Source organism: Schistocerca serialis, chromosome 1, assembly GCF_023864345.2.
Source record: "Schistocerca serialis cubense isolate TAMUIC-IGC-003099 chromosome 1, iqSchSeri2.2, whole genome shotgun sequence".
NCBI lineage: Eukaryota > Metazoa > Arthropoda > Insecta > Orthoptera > Acrididae > Schistocerca > Schistocerca serialis.
The window spans coordinates 702513811-702531342 of NC_064638.1; the positions used below are offsets into that span (position 1 = coordinate 702513811).

At 41.1% G+C, this 17532-nt stretch overlaps 1 protein-coding gene across 1 annotated transcript in view; it reads right to left on the reverse strand.

Annotated features, from left to right (window-relative positions):
* Positions 1-15105, reverse strand: part of LOC126480892 (protein CLP1 homolog) — a 59565-nt gene extending 44460 nt beyond the window's left edge. Inside the window, exons 1-3 of the mRNA XM_050104291.1 lie at positions 14859-15105; positions 10681-10842; positions 5159-5378 (exon numbers count right to left, since the gene is read on the reverse strand). Of these exons, the coding sequence (XP_049960248.1) occupies positions 5159-5378; positions 10681-10842; positions 14859-14951 (475 nt within the window). The 5' untranslated portion in view covers positions 14952-15105. The remainder of the gene's footprint in view (positions 1-5158; positions 5379-10680; positions 10843-14858) is intronic.
* Between the last annotated feature and the right edge of the window lie 2427 nt (positions 15106-17532).

A 17532-nucleotide genomic window follows, 5' to 3' on the forward strand; every position in this document is an offset into this window, starting at 1 on the left:
TTGAGTCGTCCCTTGCTCACGGCCAGCAGGCAGCGACAGCATGCAGGCGCCTTGCCATGTTAACAGTTCTCTAAACAGGTGGCCCCATCAGTGAACAGAATTAAGTCATGCCCTTGGTGCTATTCAAGGCACAAATGCTGAGATTGCCTGCCCCGACAAGCAAAGGGTTATGCTTGTGGCAAGAAAGGTTATGCACAATCTGTATGTTTGCAATGGAACAAACATAAGAATTCAGCCCACTCGCAAAAATCTAGTCACAAGGCCCATATAATACATGCAGTGTATTCAAAGCCTGCAGCAGGCATTAGCAAAACTAGCAAGCAAACAGTTTCTTCAGTGCTGTGCCAGTCCAACATACCGTAAATACTCGAATCTAAGCCGCACCTGAAAAATGAGACTCGAAATCAAGGGAAAAAAATTTTCCCGAATCTAAGCCGCACCTGAAATTTGAGACTCTAAATTTAAGGGGAGAGAAAAGTTTTAGACCGCAACTCCAAATCGAAACAGAGTTGGTCCATTGTAACATGATACACAATTTAGGTAGAATGGATGAAGATACAGCTACAGTAGTTTGGTTCGAGTCGTAAGCTTAACAGTTAAGCTTTACCAAGTAGCCATTGCTGTGTGTCAGGCGCTCCGTCCATATTTATACGGGGAATCCTTCCTTTTTCACTTGCTTCATCTGGTTTGAATCGATTGCTTATTTTGCTTTGATCTGATAAGTGCCGTTCTCTTTGTTATAGGTGTTTACGTCACTCTAAGCTTAAAAGGCATTAGTGTACTGTGTTATGCATTGTTTCTCGCACTCTGATAATGAGTGTTTACGACCTGTCGCCGCTCGTGGCATGGCTTGCTTTTGTGCGTGCTATCGCAGCTTACAATAAAAACAAGAGAGGAATTGTCTCATAAGCGAAACAATGGCGAGAGACTGTTATTTGTTGTTACGTACACTGCAGCTTTCTTTGATAATGGTCAACAAGAACCAAATAATAGGCTGCGTGTGATAGAAGATGTTTTGAACAAAAGTTGAGCAAAAATTTTTCTCCTTTTGAAAATCTTTGCAGATGCCTCTTTAGTACATTACATTCTGCACAGAAATTAGATTCACCTTAGATTTTAAAATCTAGTCAATTGCCGTGCTTCATTTCTGACTGTATCACTGTTCAGCATAAGAATAATACGAATATAAACATGACATGATATGTACGGTATATTCTTCCGTGTTTGCTGTCGTCTCACTCTATTTTCGTAGTTTATTAGGCAGACAGGATTTACATAAGATAGCAGCAAACATGATAGAATACATGGCATAATGTTTACATTCTTCTACCTTTTCTTTTAATTTATTTACTGACGCAGAGGTCTTGGTGCCAGTATTTATCTTAGTGCGTGCAAAGCATGCCTGTGTAGCGCTACATATATTCGATGGCAGAAGTTAGTTGTAGCGGCACCTACCAATATTTTTCAGAACTTCTGCCTACTTTTAACTCGATTCTAAGCCGCAGGCGGTTTTTTGGATTACTAAAACCGGAAAAAAGTGTGGCTTAGATTCGAGTAAATACGGTATGTTTTGTTCATTTGCATCTTAATGGAAAACATGTGAAATTTCAGCTGGACATGGGTGCCTCTGTTACATTGCTGAATCTTAACACACAAACTGTTAGGATCCCCACCCATCTAAAACTAGCACACACCTCACCGCTTGTAATGGACAATCACGCAATTTTGAGAACATATTTGGCCTTGATTCATTTGATTTCCTCCGCTTTCACATTCAGGACAATGTGTTATCAGTGACTGCGTTCAAAGCCAATGACAGTGTAGCTCGCTTGCTGAAAGAATTCTCTGAACTCTCTTCTGAAGGTTTAGGCAAAGCTAAAATTTTTCTGCACATGTTACTATGAAAGACAATGCTCAGTCAAAATTTTTCCGGGCCAGAACTGATCCCATAGCATTACAGGACAATGTGGCTGCTGAACTTACAGAATTGCAAGATAGTGGAGTTATTTTACCCATACAAGTTAGTCAATGGGCAAGTCCACCGGTTTTGTTCCCCTAACCTTCAGGCCGCATTCACCTCTGTGTTGACTTTTGTTTAAATATTTGCGTTTGCCTTTTGGCAATTCTTCCGCACCTACCATTTTCCAACGGTATTCAGAACACCTGACTGCTCAAGTACCAAACTGTTCAAATTATTTGGATGATATTGTCATAGGAGGTCGTACACCTGAAGAACACATTGCAAATTTGCGTGCTTTGTTTCGTGTTTTATCTGATGCAGGACTAAAGTGTATACAGGACAAGAGTGATTTTTTTAACCTGGGTTGCAGTATCTTGGTTATGTCATAAACAGTCAATGTGTACCTCATAGTCAGTCACATTTGTTAGCCAAATGTGACCTGCCAGTTCCTTGCAATGTCACAGAATTGCAGTCAGTTTTATGCATCACTTGCATTGCAGGAACATCCCCTTTGTTTGGACAGATGAGTGCCAAGAAGCTTTTCAAAAACTTAGAGGGACAATGGCTATCGTGTAAGGTGTCACGAAATTCTACCACTGTTTGTATGGCAGAAAGTTCTACTTAGTAATGAATCACAAGCCACTGTAGTCCTTGTTTCATCCGATGAAGCCAGTTCCTGTACGAACTGCCTAAAAATTGCAAAGATGGGCTTTGTTGTTGTCTCAATACCAGTATGGGATTGAGCACCATCCAACAGCTCAACAAGGTAACGCGGACACACTTTCACATCTTCCGATTGGCCTTGATACTGACTTTGATGCTTCTGCTGCATCTTGTTGTCACATCGATGCTCAGTAATCTGAATTGCTTCAATACTTTCTTCTGAACTACAGGAAGATTGTACAGGCCACAGATGCTGATTCAGATTTGAACATTCTGCTAAAATACATTTGCACATATTGGCCTCACTCATTGCACAGCATAACAAACTCAGTACAGTGCTGAGACTTTGCATGTCCACATAGCCTCGCTGTACAAAAAGATGTGCCCCTGTTCAAAATGACAGTGGACAGCCATGTGTGTTGATACCCAAAGCTTTGCAAAAAGAAGTGTTACAGATACTTCACCAAGGACACTGGTGGATTGTTTGTACGAAACAGTCAGCGCATTGCCACTTTACTTGGCAGGATACAGACACCCAAATAGAACAGATTTCACAGTGTCACGCATATGTGGAAAATCGAGTGGCTCTGCCACAAGAATTCTCTACTCTGTCTAAGTCGCAATCACCATAGGAACATGTGCACATAGACTTTGTGGGACCTTTTTGGAGTATTCATTGGTTGATTGTGGTAGATCCCTATAGCAAATTTCCTTTTGCTGTCCCAATGAACACGACATCATCATGTAGCACAGTTCAGGTATTGTCATCTATTTTTTGCCTCTAAGGTTTCCTGAAGTCATAGTGTCAGACAACGGCCCACAGTTCACACCAAATGAATTTGAAGCATTATGTGAACGCAATGGCATACAGCATCTAACTAGTGCATCGTTCCATTCACAGTCAAACGGCAAAGCGGAACATTTTGTCAGAATCTTCAAGCAACAGATGGTCAAACTTACACTGCACACACCAGGCATCAAGCATTGCAACTGTTTCTTGCCTTCTATTGTTTGCATTCATTAGATGGACCATTGCAAGTGGAATTGCTTCATGGCCGCCACCACCGAACACTGTTCCACCAGCTTCACTCTCCTCAACATCCAGCACTGATGGAAGGCCACAAGTATCACTTCATGCTGCACGATATTGTGTTTTTCAGGGTTTCTAGTGGCAGCAGATGGTGGGTGAGAGGCAAGATCCTTCGTCAACTTGGCGCATTCATGTTTCTCATTTCAGGCCCAGATGGATTGCAATGCCAACACCACAATCAAATTTGCCACTGTCACCTGCACTGTGATCCTTCTGCATCTCTTCCCCCAGATTCACGAACCCGAGAACAGTGCTGCCATAGCAGCCGCCAGATGGTGTCATCACAACACTGCGGGACCCCGTGGAGACGGAGCCTGCGCCTCCTCTTGTCCTACTGATAGAGCTGGACCCGCCCATGCCGCAGCAGGCATGACCTGAAGTCTGACGTCCCATGCAGCCACAGCTTCCGGTACATCAGAGCATCCATGCTCCTGCCTCCCCCCCCCCCCCCTCTCTCCTCGTTGCCATGCTCCATATACAACAACGGTCTGTCACTTTGGGAGGGGGGAGGAATGTAACAGCATAAAGTCAGCACCGGCATGCCAGTCGAGAACGACAGAGAAGAGAGAGCTGTGAGAAGAGGTCAGCCAATCCCAAGCTAACTGGCCTCTCTCCAGACAGCAGCTGAAGAGGACATAAGTGCCGCACCCCGACTAGTGACTGCCCACTTCGATAACAGCTTCAATGCTAGGCACTTCGTTAGCCAACACATCGTAGCCTCTTCATTAGAATCTCTACGTAGCTCATTCAGAGAAACGCAGCCACTGCAAAGACTGATTATTTTGTACGTTGCCCTTTGCTTGTGACACATCTGTGTAACATCAAAGTTAAGTATTTGTAATTGTCTAGTTATAACAAAAGTCATTAATACAAGTTGTCTGATTGATTATCTAGCAAACCGGGTATGCAGGATTCCTAGACACAACAAATAACATACTTTTAGCATTTGCCTATGTCAAACACACATTTGGAAGATAACTTCTGGCTTTCTTAGCATGATTTCTGATTTTATTTTCTAGAATACATTTTGTAAACAACTCCAATCAAGTTACACAGTTTACATATGGACTGGGCTTCACACAAAGCTTTGTACTTACAACCCACTTGCATTCACTTCAACCTTCACAATAATCACAGAATAATGCTCCAAACGTTTTTAAGTTATTTCCTACAAAACCCACAGTGCCTTCTCTGGTATGCCGAACCTCTTAACTCTTCTTGAAAGCCAACCATTTACTCCCAGTATATATCTATTGTCTAGCTTAAGCAGTTTCCTTGCATGGTAAACTGGAGTTGTAAGCAAAACAATGAGCTTGCATTTGATACATCATGACACAACCAAGAAAAATTTCTGGCCCTTACATCAATTCAAGGAAACTATAGTTGCCAACTAGGTCCCAGAACTGTAAAGAGGTAAGTGTAGTAACATTTCAAACAGATTTTACCTATACTTCCAGGCACAGATATCTGTCCCTGGCCAATGTCAAGGTCCACAAATACAGGCCTTCTGCCCATTCGAACAGCATAATTAAGAAGCAAACGACAAAGTGTTGACTTTCCAACATCAGTAGGTCCAACTATCATAGTGATGGGTCCTCGGGTATTTTCTTCTGCTGCTTTTTCTCTCAGTTTTTCTAGGCACGCGTGGGCATTTAGATACATTATCTAAACAGAGAGAAAAAACAGAATAGTTAGACAGTATCAAACAATGGAAAAATCTAGGATGGAATAATGACAGTATTATGAAAAGGACAGATCGCAACTCGCCATATAGCCAGAGACACTGGTCATATGTGTGCGAGCTGTGTAAGCACAGCAGAGAAGTTGAGTCGCAGACAGGCACAACAAAAAGACTACTAAACATGTAAGAAAGATATATAATAAAGGGAAACATTCCACGTAGGAAAAATATATCTAAACATCATTATTGCTTCGTCAGACAATTTTTAGCCCCATTTTCGTAATCTTTCACCACAACACCACTCCTTTTAATACATTCCCACGTTTCTTCGAAATTTTCCCAAATTTCTCCGTCCTTTAACGTGTTTTAGCGGCAACACAACCACCTAACCTTCATGCACATCGCTGTCTACCAACCCAAGTTCACCACAGGATCAACCTAACCAACACTTTTTCGCCTTTTTTCATACCAGATCTCCAGTTACTTTCTAGTTCACCCTTATCTCTCCCCATATATTTTTATCTTTCATTTTCATTTCAACCTCATGTTACACTTTCCACCTTCTAATACCATGTCACCCTCACAACACCCCCACAACGACCCCATTAAGTTTTATTTACATTCCCTCCGCAAACATGCCTTCACCCTAGCCAGATTACGCTCGCATATTTTATTTTCTCAGGCTTGTCTGACATTTGGCATAACCCCCAAAGGCCTCACACTTAAAGTTCCCATCTCTGGCTGCAACCCTTCTTTCCATCAGTCCCTATACCAGTTCCAAATTGAACAATCCATTGCCCTCACCCACCTAATCCTTCACCTACACATCAACTCAGCCAATGAACACACCTGTCGACTCCTATCCTTAATAAAAGTCCTCAATCTTTCCTCTCCCACATCCACACCGGCTATTCAGAGCATCCTCCTGCAGGCCAACCGCAAATTAGAACAGCATGGTACCCTTCACCTCAAAAAACTATCCAATCTCCTGGTTTCCCACCTCTGGAAAGGCAACTCACTCACCCTTGACAACCTTTCCAGCAAACCTCAACCACCTCTCATTGCACACAAACCCAGTCTCCCCCATCTACTCAGTCTCCCACTTCCAGCTCCACTCCCTCCAAAACCTCAAAATTCCAATCAACACAATCTGGCACCACAACACCCTAATTCAGTAGTTAACCTTTCCTCCAAACCTCTCTCCCAATCCGAAACCTCTGTCCTATCCAAAGGCATCACCTTCAGCCCCACTCCCAGATTCAACCAAACAGCCCTCGTCAAAGATTTACTGTCCTACACTCGTACTCTCTGCTGGAAGTATCACTTTGCCACGAAGAAAAATGATCCTAATCCTACCCCTAATGATCCAACTCCCCAAGATACTATCCAAATTGAACCCTGCCTGGAACAGTTCCGTCCTCCGTCACAGCGGGACCCACCTCCTCTTCCTCAAAATCACCCTCTCCAAACCTTCCAGGAATTTCTGACTTCCAGCCTTGCCTCTCAATCCTTCTTAAAAAACCTTAATCCTACTCCCAACATCACCACTGCTGAAGCCCAGGCTACCCGTGATCTGAAGGCTGACCGGTCCATCGTCATTCTTCCGGCGGACAAGGGTTCCACGACCGTGGTACTTGATCGTCGGGAGTATGTGGCTGAGGGACTGCGTCAGCTTTCAGACAACACCACATATAAAGTTTGCCAAGGTAATCCCATTCCTGATGTCCAGGCGGAGCTTCAAGGAATCCTCAGAACTTTAGGCCCCCTACAAAACCTTTCACCTGACTCCATCAACCTCCTGACCCCACCGACACCCCGCACCCCTACCTTCTTCCTAAAATTCACAAACCCAATCATCCCGGCCGCCCCATTGTAGCTGGTTACCAAGCCCCTACAGAACGTATCTCTGCCTACGTAGATCAACACCTTCAACCCATTACGTGCAGTCTCCCATCCTTCATCAAAGACACCAACCGCTTTCTCGAACGCCTGGAATCCTTACCCAATCCGTTACCCCCAGAAACCATCCTTGTAACCATTGATGGCACTTCCTTATACACAAATACCCCCCACGTCCAGGGCCTCGCTGCGATGGAGCACTTCCTTTCACGCCGATCACCTGCCACCCTACCTAAAACCTCTTTCCTCATTACCTTAGCCAGCTTCATCCTGATCCACAACTTCTTCACTTTTGAAGGCCAGACATACCAACAATTAAAGGGAACAGCCATGGGTACCAGGATGGCCCCTTCGTACGCCAACCTATTCATGGGTCGCTTAGAGGAAGCCTTCTTGGTTACCCAGGCCTGCCAACCCAAAGTTTGGTACAGATTTATTGATGACATCTTCATGATCTGGACTCACAGTGAAGAAGAACTCCAGAATTTCCTCTCCAACCTCAACTCCTTTGGTTCCATCAGATTCACCTGGTCCTACTCCAAATCCCATGCCACTTTCCTTGATGTTGACCTCTACCCTGTCCAATAGCCAAGTTCACACGTCCGTCCACATCAAACCCACCAACAAGCAACAGTACCTCCATTACGACAGCTGCCACCCATTCCACATCAAACGGTCCCTTCCCTACAGCCTAGGTCTTCGTGGCAAACGAATCTGCTCCAGTCCGGAATCCCTGAAGCATTACACCAACAACCTGACAACAACTTTCACATCCCGCAACAACCCTCCCAACCTGGTACAGAAGCAAATAACCAGAGCCACTTCCTCATCCTCTCAAACCCAGAACTTCCCACAGAAGAACCACAAAAGTGCCCCACTTGTGACAGGATACTTTCCGGGACTGGATCAGATTCTGAATGTGGCTCTCCAGCAGGGATACGACTTCCTCAAATCCTGCCCTGAAATGAGATCCATCCTTCATGAAATCCTCCCCACTCCACCAAGAGTGTCTTTCCGCCGTCCACCGAACCTTCGTAACCTCTTAGTTCATCCCTATGAATCCCCAAACCACCTTCCCTACCCTCTGGCTCCTACCCTTGTAACCACCCCCGGTGTAAAACCTGTCCCATGCACCCTCCCACCACCACCTACTCCAGTCCTGTAACCCGGAAGGTGTACACGATCAAAGGCAGAACCACGTGTGAAAGCACCCACGTGATCTACCAACTGACCTGCCTACACTGTGATGCATTCTATGTGGGAATGACCAGCAACAAACTGTCCATTCGCATGAATGGATACAGGCAGACAGTGTTTGTTGGTAATGAGGATCACCCTGTGGCTAAACATGCCTTGGTGCACGGCCAGCACATCTTGGCACAGTGTTACACCGTCCGAGTTATCTGGATACTTCCCACTAACACCAACCTATCCGAACTCCGGAGATGGGAACTTGCTCTTCAATATATCCTCTCTTCCCGTTATCCACCAGGCCTCAATCTCCGCTAATTTCAAGTTGCCGCCACTCGTACCTCACCTGTCATTCAACAACATCTTTGCCTCTGCACTTCTGCCTCGACTGACATCTCTGCCCAAACTCTTTGTCTTTAAATACGTCTGCTTGTGTCTGTATATGTGTGGATGGATATGTGTGTGTGTGCGAGTGTATACCTGTCCTTTTTTCCTTTTTTCCCCCCTAAGGTAAGTCTTTCCGCTCCCGGGATTGGAATGACTCCTTACCCTCTCCCTTAAAACCCACATCCTTTCGTCTTTCCCTCTCCTTCCCTCTTTCCTGATGAGGCAACAGTTTGTTGCGAAAGCTTGAATTTTGTGTGTATGTTTGTGTGTCTGTCGACCTGCCAGCACTTTCGTTTGGTAAGTCACATCATCTTTGTTTTTTATATATATATATATATATATATATATATATATATATATATATATATATATATATATATATATATAAAAAAAACAAAGATGATGTAACTTATCAAACGAAAGTGTTGGTATGTTGATAGACACACAAACACACACATAACATTCAAGCTTTCGCAACCCACGGTTACTTCATCAGGAAAGAGGGAAGGACAGGGAAAGACGAAAGGATGTGGGTTTTAAGGGAGAGGGGAAGGAGCCATTCCAATCCCGGGAGCGGAAAGACTTACCTTAGGGGGAAAAAAGGACAGGTATACACTCGCGCACACACACACATATCCATCCACACATATACAAACACAAGCAGACATTTGTAAAGGCAAAGAGTTTGGGCAGCGATGTCAGTCAAGGCGGAAGTACAGAGGCAAAGATGTTGTTGAATGACAGGTGAGGTATGAGCGGTGGCAACTTGAAATAAGCGGAGGTTGAGGCCTGGTGGGTAACGGGAAGAGAGGATATACTGAAGGGCAAGTTCCCATCCCCGGAGTTCTGATAGGTTGGGGTTAGTGGGAAGTATCAAGATAACCCGGACGGTGTAACACTGTGCCAAGATGTGCTGGCCGTACACCAAGGCATGTTTATGATCCTCATTACCAACAAACACTGTCTACCTGTGTCCATTCAAGCGAATGGACAGTTTGTTGTTGGTCATTCCCACATAGAAAGCTTCACAGCGTAGGTAGGTCAGTTGGCAAATCATGTGGGTGCTTTCACAAGTAGGAGCCAGAGGGTGTGTGTGTGAAGGCCTTCTGGCTGAAAGCTTACATGTTTAGTAGTCTTTTTCTTGTGCCTGTCTGCGACTCAACATCTCTGCTACGCAGTGAGTAGCAATCTATCCTTTTCATAATGTAATAATTAGACTAAGAAATATTTACAAAATGTAACGTGTTTGAAATTCAAACAGTACTACTTTTCACATGTTGGCACCCAATAACAACATGACCATGGCTTCGTTAGTATTACATGACCAGGAAGTAGCACGGTCTATTTTATTGCATCCATGACGTGTAGTTATCAAAATATTTTGAAATTAACTTGCCTTCTATTTTCATTTTTTTTAATCCCATAAACTGTAACAGCATCAATTCTGTCTGAAATACCTTGATTCTTCACACAGTTTCCTCCGAAAATTTCTGGCAGATACCCTTAATGTAACGTAAGAATTTGACTTTTGCACAAAAATAAGGTGAACATGTAAACTATCAATTACTTGAATGTAAGATTAGGCTACAGAGAAAAGAGTTTGAGGCCGCTTCCTCCAATACTGTGAACATACCTTAGATCTTGCAAAGGACATAAATTTGCTTCTGGGAAAATTTAATGCAGACATATACTACAAAGCTGGCTTTGGATGATTACAGGGTTATTTCATGTGAACAGAGTATATATAAAAGCCAAATAGATGACATTTATTATCAAACATACACTATTTATTTTTTACAAATAACTTACAACAGGAGTTTCCTTTGCAATGTAGCTCACATCAACTTTGCCTCTCAGCTCCACAACACAGCCTTTCCAAGTAAAGACAGCAACTTTTGCTCCAGTGGTGAAAGTATATGCCTTTCCCTTTACAAGTTCAGTACCAAAAATTTCGGCAACACCATTTTTCAGCTGTGAACATAAATTTATTGTGTTTTAATTGAAATACTTTGACATAAGATTTTAAAAGAATACTGAAGAGACCATGAACACCGTTAAGCTAACAAAGAAACACAGCCAATTAATAACTTAATGTCCTGTAAGAACAAAGAGCATCCCGAGGTATAAATTCGACTGCAGCCCATAGCAAAGTAGTGGTTTTGCCATTCTTCATCATTAAGAGCAGTAATCCCCCCGCCCCGGTCCCATGTCCAAACACTACCTTCTATTGAAACAGAACTGACAGCTAGGTCGTGTGATAAGTAATGCAGGTTTTGGTAATTAAGTCTTCCTCACCCATCATCAGATTATCAGGTGAGATGAGCACCATCCTTTGCATCATGTCCAGTATCCTCTGTGTCAGTATTTGATGTGCAAAATGGCAGTCTAAGGCGATCAATTGAAATCACAGTTGGGGAGACCAATGGCAAGGAGAGGTCCCCAGTGGTGCAAATCAACTTTTTGCAACCACATATCTGGTGGTGCAGGTTAAGGATCCAAGTATCACATCCTGAAGCCATACACCCAGGTGGGCCCTTGTTTATGAGGAAAAAAAACAGCCTGTTTCTATAGAGCATTAAATTAATACCACACTTTCGATTACTGCCGTAGTGTAATGGGCAACATAACAAACTGGAAAACAGAAGATGGCGGTTACAAATCTTGTCACATTCCTATAATTTCTCTTTTATTTTTAAATTCTATTTTCATTCAGTTATTTGCTTCAAATTTTCTAATCCTCTGCCAAGTCGTTTCTATCATTGTATTAAGTTCCTTGTTTGTTCTCTTTCCTCCATTGGGCTCAAAATCATTGATTGATTTGCAGTTACCAATCACATATCAGTTCTTTTTTGCTTCTTTATCGCATTTGTTTTATGAGTGTGCAGCATTTAAAATGTTCAGCAACGCAAATTCATCAACTGGCAAATGTCATGATGAAAGAATAGCGGAATTTGATGAAGAACCTACGTGAAAGTAGAAAGACAGCTTTTATAGTCTGTCCATTGTGCGAGAACAATCTGTTTTTCAAATGACTGTATGATGATTACCATATAAAAAACTGTAAGTCGCTCAATGAAAAATAAATTTTTGTGACTGTTGCACAATCAATATGAATACTGACAACTATTTTTTTTAGTTGCTTTATCAGTATTTTTAAATGATTAAATATCACAATACATAAATAAAAAGAATTAAAACCACATGGACAAAGATACCAAATGAAAAAAGAATGACAGGAAGACAATATGAGAACAAATAAGAAATTTATATAATGGTTAAAATGACTTGGCAACAGATTAGAAAATTTAAAAACATTAAATTTGAAGCAGATAACTGAATAAAAATAAAATAGAAGTTATATGAATATTACAGGATTCGTACCTAGCACTTTCAGTTTTCCAGTTGGCACACTGCCTATTCTGCTACGGCAGCAGTCGAAAGGCTGGTGTTAATTTACTCTATGCAGGAACAGGCTAAATTGTTTTTTGGCTTTTATTCATACACAAGAGCCCACCGGAGTGAATGACTTCAGGGTGAGATACCTGGGTTCTTAACCTACACTACCATATAGATGGTTGTAAAAAGTTGATTGCAACACTAGGGACCTCTCCTTGTGGGACCAACTTTAAATGTCTTTTTGACTAAGAAATGTATGTTGTAGAGCACGCAGTGGATGCAAAGGCTTGTACCCTGTGCCTCGTCTGGCAGATCTATTCACATGTGCAAAGTACAACAAATATGAAAAGGTTACTAGTATGATATTATCTTGAGGCAGATTGACTGAAGCTGGCAAATGTGTGAATGTAACTGTTGAATGAAGCATCAAGCATAGATGAGCGTAATTCACCAGCTGACTGAATTGGTCAGCCACTGGCCAGTTCTGCCCCTGTAGCATTAAGCTTTTCCTTGATAGTAGCATGTAGACCCAAGAGTAGAATGGATAATTTGTGGCACTGGAAGCAGAGTTGAATGGCATTGTAAACATTCAATTAAGCCTTTTCTGACAGACAGAAATCTGCTGTTGAATAAGCTTCATGCTTAACAAAACAAAGTGATTTGAATATACCTGACTTGAGCAACCTGTCTTGGTCAGACAGGCACTCCAAAATGAGCAATCCATCTATAAGGAAATGGGATGGCAATCATTTTAGCCATAGTAAAGAGGACCACTGTTTCCAGCTCAACCATTTCCGAATATAATGAATTTTTATGGGAAGATTCTACAATGTTTTGGTTGGATATGTACAAAGTTCCAGCACAATATCTACTTTAGTTTCATTTTTACAGCCTCTCATAGCTTACACCACCCAGGCACCTTGCCAAACTTTGATGACTTTTACGAAAAGTGCTCTTAACTTACAAGTGCCTGGTTTTGTATACTTAAACAACTTTTTTTACTTAATAGTAATATATTATTGATCAGGTTTTCAAAACATCTAGTGGCTACTGTACTACTCCAAAAATGATAGCTCATTCATTGTGCAACTGGGAGAGCTCATTTTTAACCAGCCAAAAATCATTATTTTATGGACTGATTCAGCCAAGGATTCCTAATACAACACCATGCTGTCTTCTTGTGCTTTTTGTATAACAGTGTCTGCCCTTCTCTTTCAAAATATATGCAGCCGCAAATCTGATGAAACAGTTTTAGGCGCCAAATTTTACATTTCTTTGGGGAGGACTATATCTCAACTGTATGTTTTTTTTAGTGTTTTTTAGCTTGATACACCCAGAAATAACATTTTTTAGGTTTTAGAAGCTATCTACTTTAATTTTGGACCCATGCCAGCTTATACGTGAAATGACTGAAAATTTTTCCAAATTCACCACTGAAATTTGTTTCACAATTTTGAAACATTATGGAAAACATTGCCAAATGTTTTTACACCACCATTGGAAGAACATACATATTCTCTGAACTATCACTTCCTCAGTGGCGTTGATCTTGTGATCAGCTTACTCTGAGAAAGTTTCGTGACTGAACCAGTTTGAGTGTTCTGTGAAATGAACCATGAAGTGCCTGATGCTTCTTTCTTCAGCGACTGAGGTGGTAATGATTGTCATATGACTTCACCATTTTATAATGGTGAAAGTCAGCTTAAGCCTTTGAAAGAAATGTCACAGTTGGAATAGAGCTAGTTCTAGATACAGAAAATTTCCAGTGATTGTGTGTACAGCAGCATTATCTGCATAGTGAAAACACACGCAGGCAACAAATTTGGTTAAGTCATGAGTAAAGGTGACGAATGGCACCAAACGCTTAAAATGATGCAAAATGTGTGTCCCATCAATATTGTATAAGCCATCACTTTCACTGAATCCTTCTGACACATCGTACCTCGTTACCTTTGAGTTAAAGTCACTAAATAAGGAATCATCTGTAATGTTCAGCCAAGGCTCAAGTTTGTTCTACTAACATGCTTACTGCAGTCAAATATCACTATATCTCAACAATCTTAACCCTTCACACTTCCTGCATTCGCAAATTAACCAAATTACCCAACCAGCAACTCTGTTGCACTGAATGTTGATGTGCAATGTACGTATAGGTCCACATTTCTTGTAGGCGATTTCAATTTTAAGAAGTAAAAAAACTTTAACTAAATGTTGTGGCTAACTGATTCATATTCAGTTTTCCAACTGAAACCTGTTGGTAGACCTGCAGTTCATTGTATCTGCTACTCTATTCGTAGTCACAAAGTGTTGAAGGAAATTTAATCCAGGACTCCTGCAGCACATAATATAGAGGAACTACAAGTATTTCCGGTGACCATTTGTAAATAAACAATGAAATAATGAGTAATGTTGCTGCAGGTAAAACGTAAGTATTCAAGCCTATGACTGTACTATTAGGTTTCTGCTGCACTATCAAAGCATCAATTGAAAATATGGAAACTGATTCATGATGAAAAGTGACAGTAACAAAAACTTATAAGCTTAGTACAGTCTATAACGGAATAATAAACCATACAAAACACAAAACCTACCTCCAAGTTCACTTTCTCGTTCTTGCTTTCGACCTCGAATCTCAGTTCGCAGTCTGGGTCTAACTTAAATTCTTGTGTTGGTACCTCACTCATTTCGATTTTTTTCCGGCGTCCGATCAAATATTAACTACGTTCAGAAGAGTATCATGCAACACATCAGTAAATCACAGAAGTGTTAACTTTTGCTTGTACACACTTGATTCTAAGACTTAAAACATAAACTGCAAAGTACAAACAAGAACAAGCTGTGACAAGCCAAAGATACTTGTGGTCTTGAGCCAGCGCTAAAGATAGTCATCAAAAGACAGACATACTCGCATTCCGTCGATTCGAAATGGAAATTTCAGGCCGATTCACAGTAGATGTCAACGGAATTGAACTGACTGACACTTCACGTCGCCGTTAAATGGTGAAGGATTCACGCTAGATGAATCGTCAACACGACATCAATTCGTTTAGCCCAGTGCGGAACGATGAGAGTATGGCATCAGAAAATGGGCGCTGATGACCCCGCTGTTTAGCGCCCGTAAACCTCAAACACACACCCACCGGCATCAGAATTGAGGTGCTAAGAACTTATTCTTAATCAGTGTAATATAGTAAATTGGTGAGAAGGGAAACAACATTTTTATCTGTATGTAATGGAATACACAGAGCTTGTCTACCTTATCCACCATTTTTCCTTGAATGGCAAATAACGTACTTTTCAACAGACTTTACTTTTTTCACTTCGTAAAAGATTACTTAATGGAAATGTATGTCCTTATTTATACACAGTACAGGAGTCAGTCCAGTTCTGTTATTGTAAAACCTAAACATTTTCGCTTTCAAATATCTGATCTCACTTATGGAAGACCATTCAATGGAAAATATATTCAAATCGTTCGTCACGGAACATTTATTACTTTAGGTTATATTAGATTAGATGTGCTTTATGTGCCTATTCATCCACAGTGAGGGGATCCTGTGGGATGTGGAATGTGTCAGAAAACAAGAATACACAATAAATGTTTACAAAATAAGAGCAGATAGCTAATGTGTCTTCCACAGATCCGAAATAAAAAATACGCATGAGCATATTTGCATTTAAAAGATATAAAACTTGTCATCAAATATTAAATGATCAGTACACTTAAGGGCACATGATAATTCTTAGGCTGTTGTCGCCACACATTATCAAATAACAAAGAAGAAAACAGTTATATCACTTATTTACAATGGTCGCTTTACTGCTCCGAATTTGTACAGAAGTCAGATTCTACGCAATATTAGCATTATGTGATATTATTAATAGCATACATACATTAGTCAGGTCTGTTAAGAAATTCGCCAACACAGTAGAAGGAGTTGGCCACCAGCAAACCCTTTAGACTCTTATGTAGCTGAACATTATTGTTAGTTAAACTTTTATGGATGCTGACATGTTATTGAGAATGTCTATTGCTGGATAGTGGGCACCTTTCTGAACTAAAATAAATGACTTTATATCTTTGAGGAATTTTTTCTTATTTCTAGTATTGATTCCATGGACTGAACTATTGATTTAAAAAAAAAAAAGATATTTTTCTAATGATAAATGCAAGTAAGAAATAAATATATTGGGAAGCAATCATCTGCAGGACATTCTCGAGTTCACACCACAAATAATTCATACTGCACGTTTTTGGGTTCAGAAAACTTTAGCTTGGCTTGACGAGTTAGCCCAGAAAATAGCCCGTATGACATTATAGAATGAAAGGAAGCATAGTACACTCGCTTTTCATTTTCATGCCAACTATATCTGGTAACTCAGGAGAAACAAAACTGGCGTTCTGCAAATGTGGAATGTCAGATCTCTTAAACGGGTGGGTACGGTAGAAAATTTAAAAAGGAAATGGACAGGTTAAAGTTAGATGTAGTGGGAATTACTAAAGTTTGGTGGCAGGAAGAACAACACGTCTGGTCAGGTGAATACAGGATTATAAATACAAAATCAAATAGAGGTAATGCAGGAGTAGGTTTAATAATGAATAAAAAAGTAGGAGCCCCGGTAAGCTACTATGAATAGCATAGTGAATGCATTATTGTAGCCAAGAGAGACATGAAGCCCACACCTACCACAGTAATACAAGTATATATGCCAACTAGCTCCGAAGATGATGAAGAGATGGAAAAAATGTATGATGAGATAAAATAAATTATTCAGATAGTGAATGGAGGGGAACATTTAATAGTCATGGAGGACTGGAATTCGATAGTAGGAGAAGGAGGAGAAGAAAAAGTAGTAGGTGAATATGGAATGGGGGTAAGGAATGAAACAGGAAGCTGTCTGGTAGAATTTTGCACAGAGCATAACTTAATCATAGCTAACACTTGGTTCAAGAATCATAAAAGACTGTTGTACAAGTGGAAGAGGCCTGGGGACACTGGAAGGTTTCAGATACAATATATAATGGGAAGACAGAGATTTAGCAACGAGGTTTTAAATTGTAAGACATTTCCAGGGGCAGATGTAGACTCCGACCACAATCTATTGGTTATGAACTGTAGATTAAAACTGAAGAAACTGCAAAAGGCGGGAATTTAGAAGATGGGACCTGTATAAAGCGAAAGAACCAGAGGTTGTAGAGAGTTTCAGAGAGAGCATTAGGGAACGATTGACAAGAATGGGGGAAAGAAATATGGTAGAAGAAGA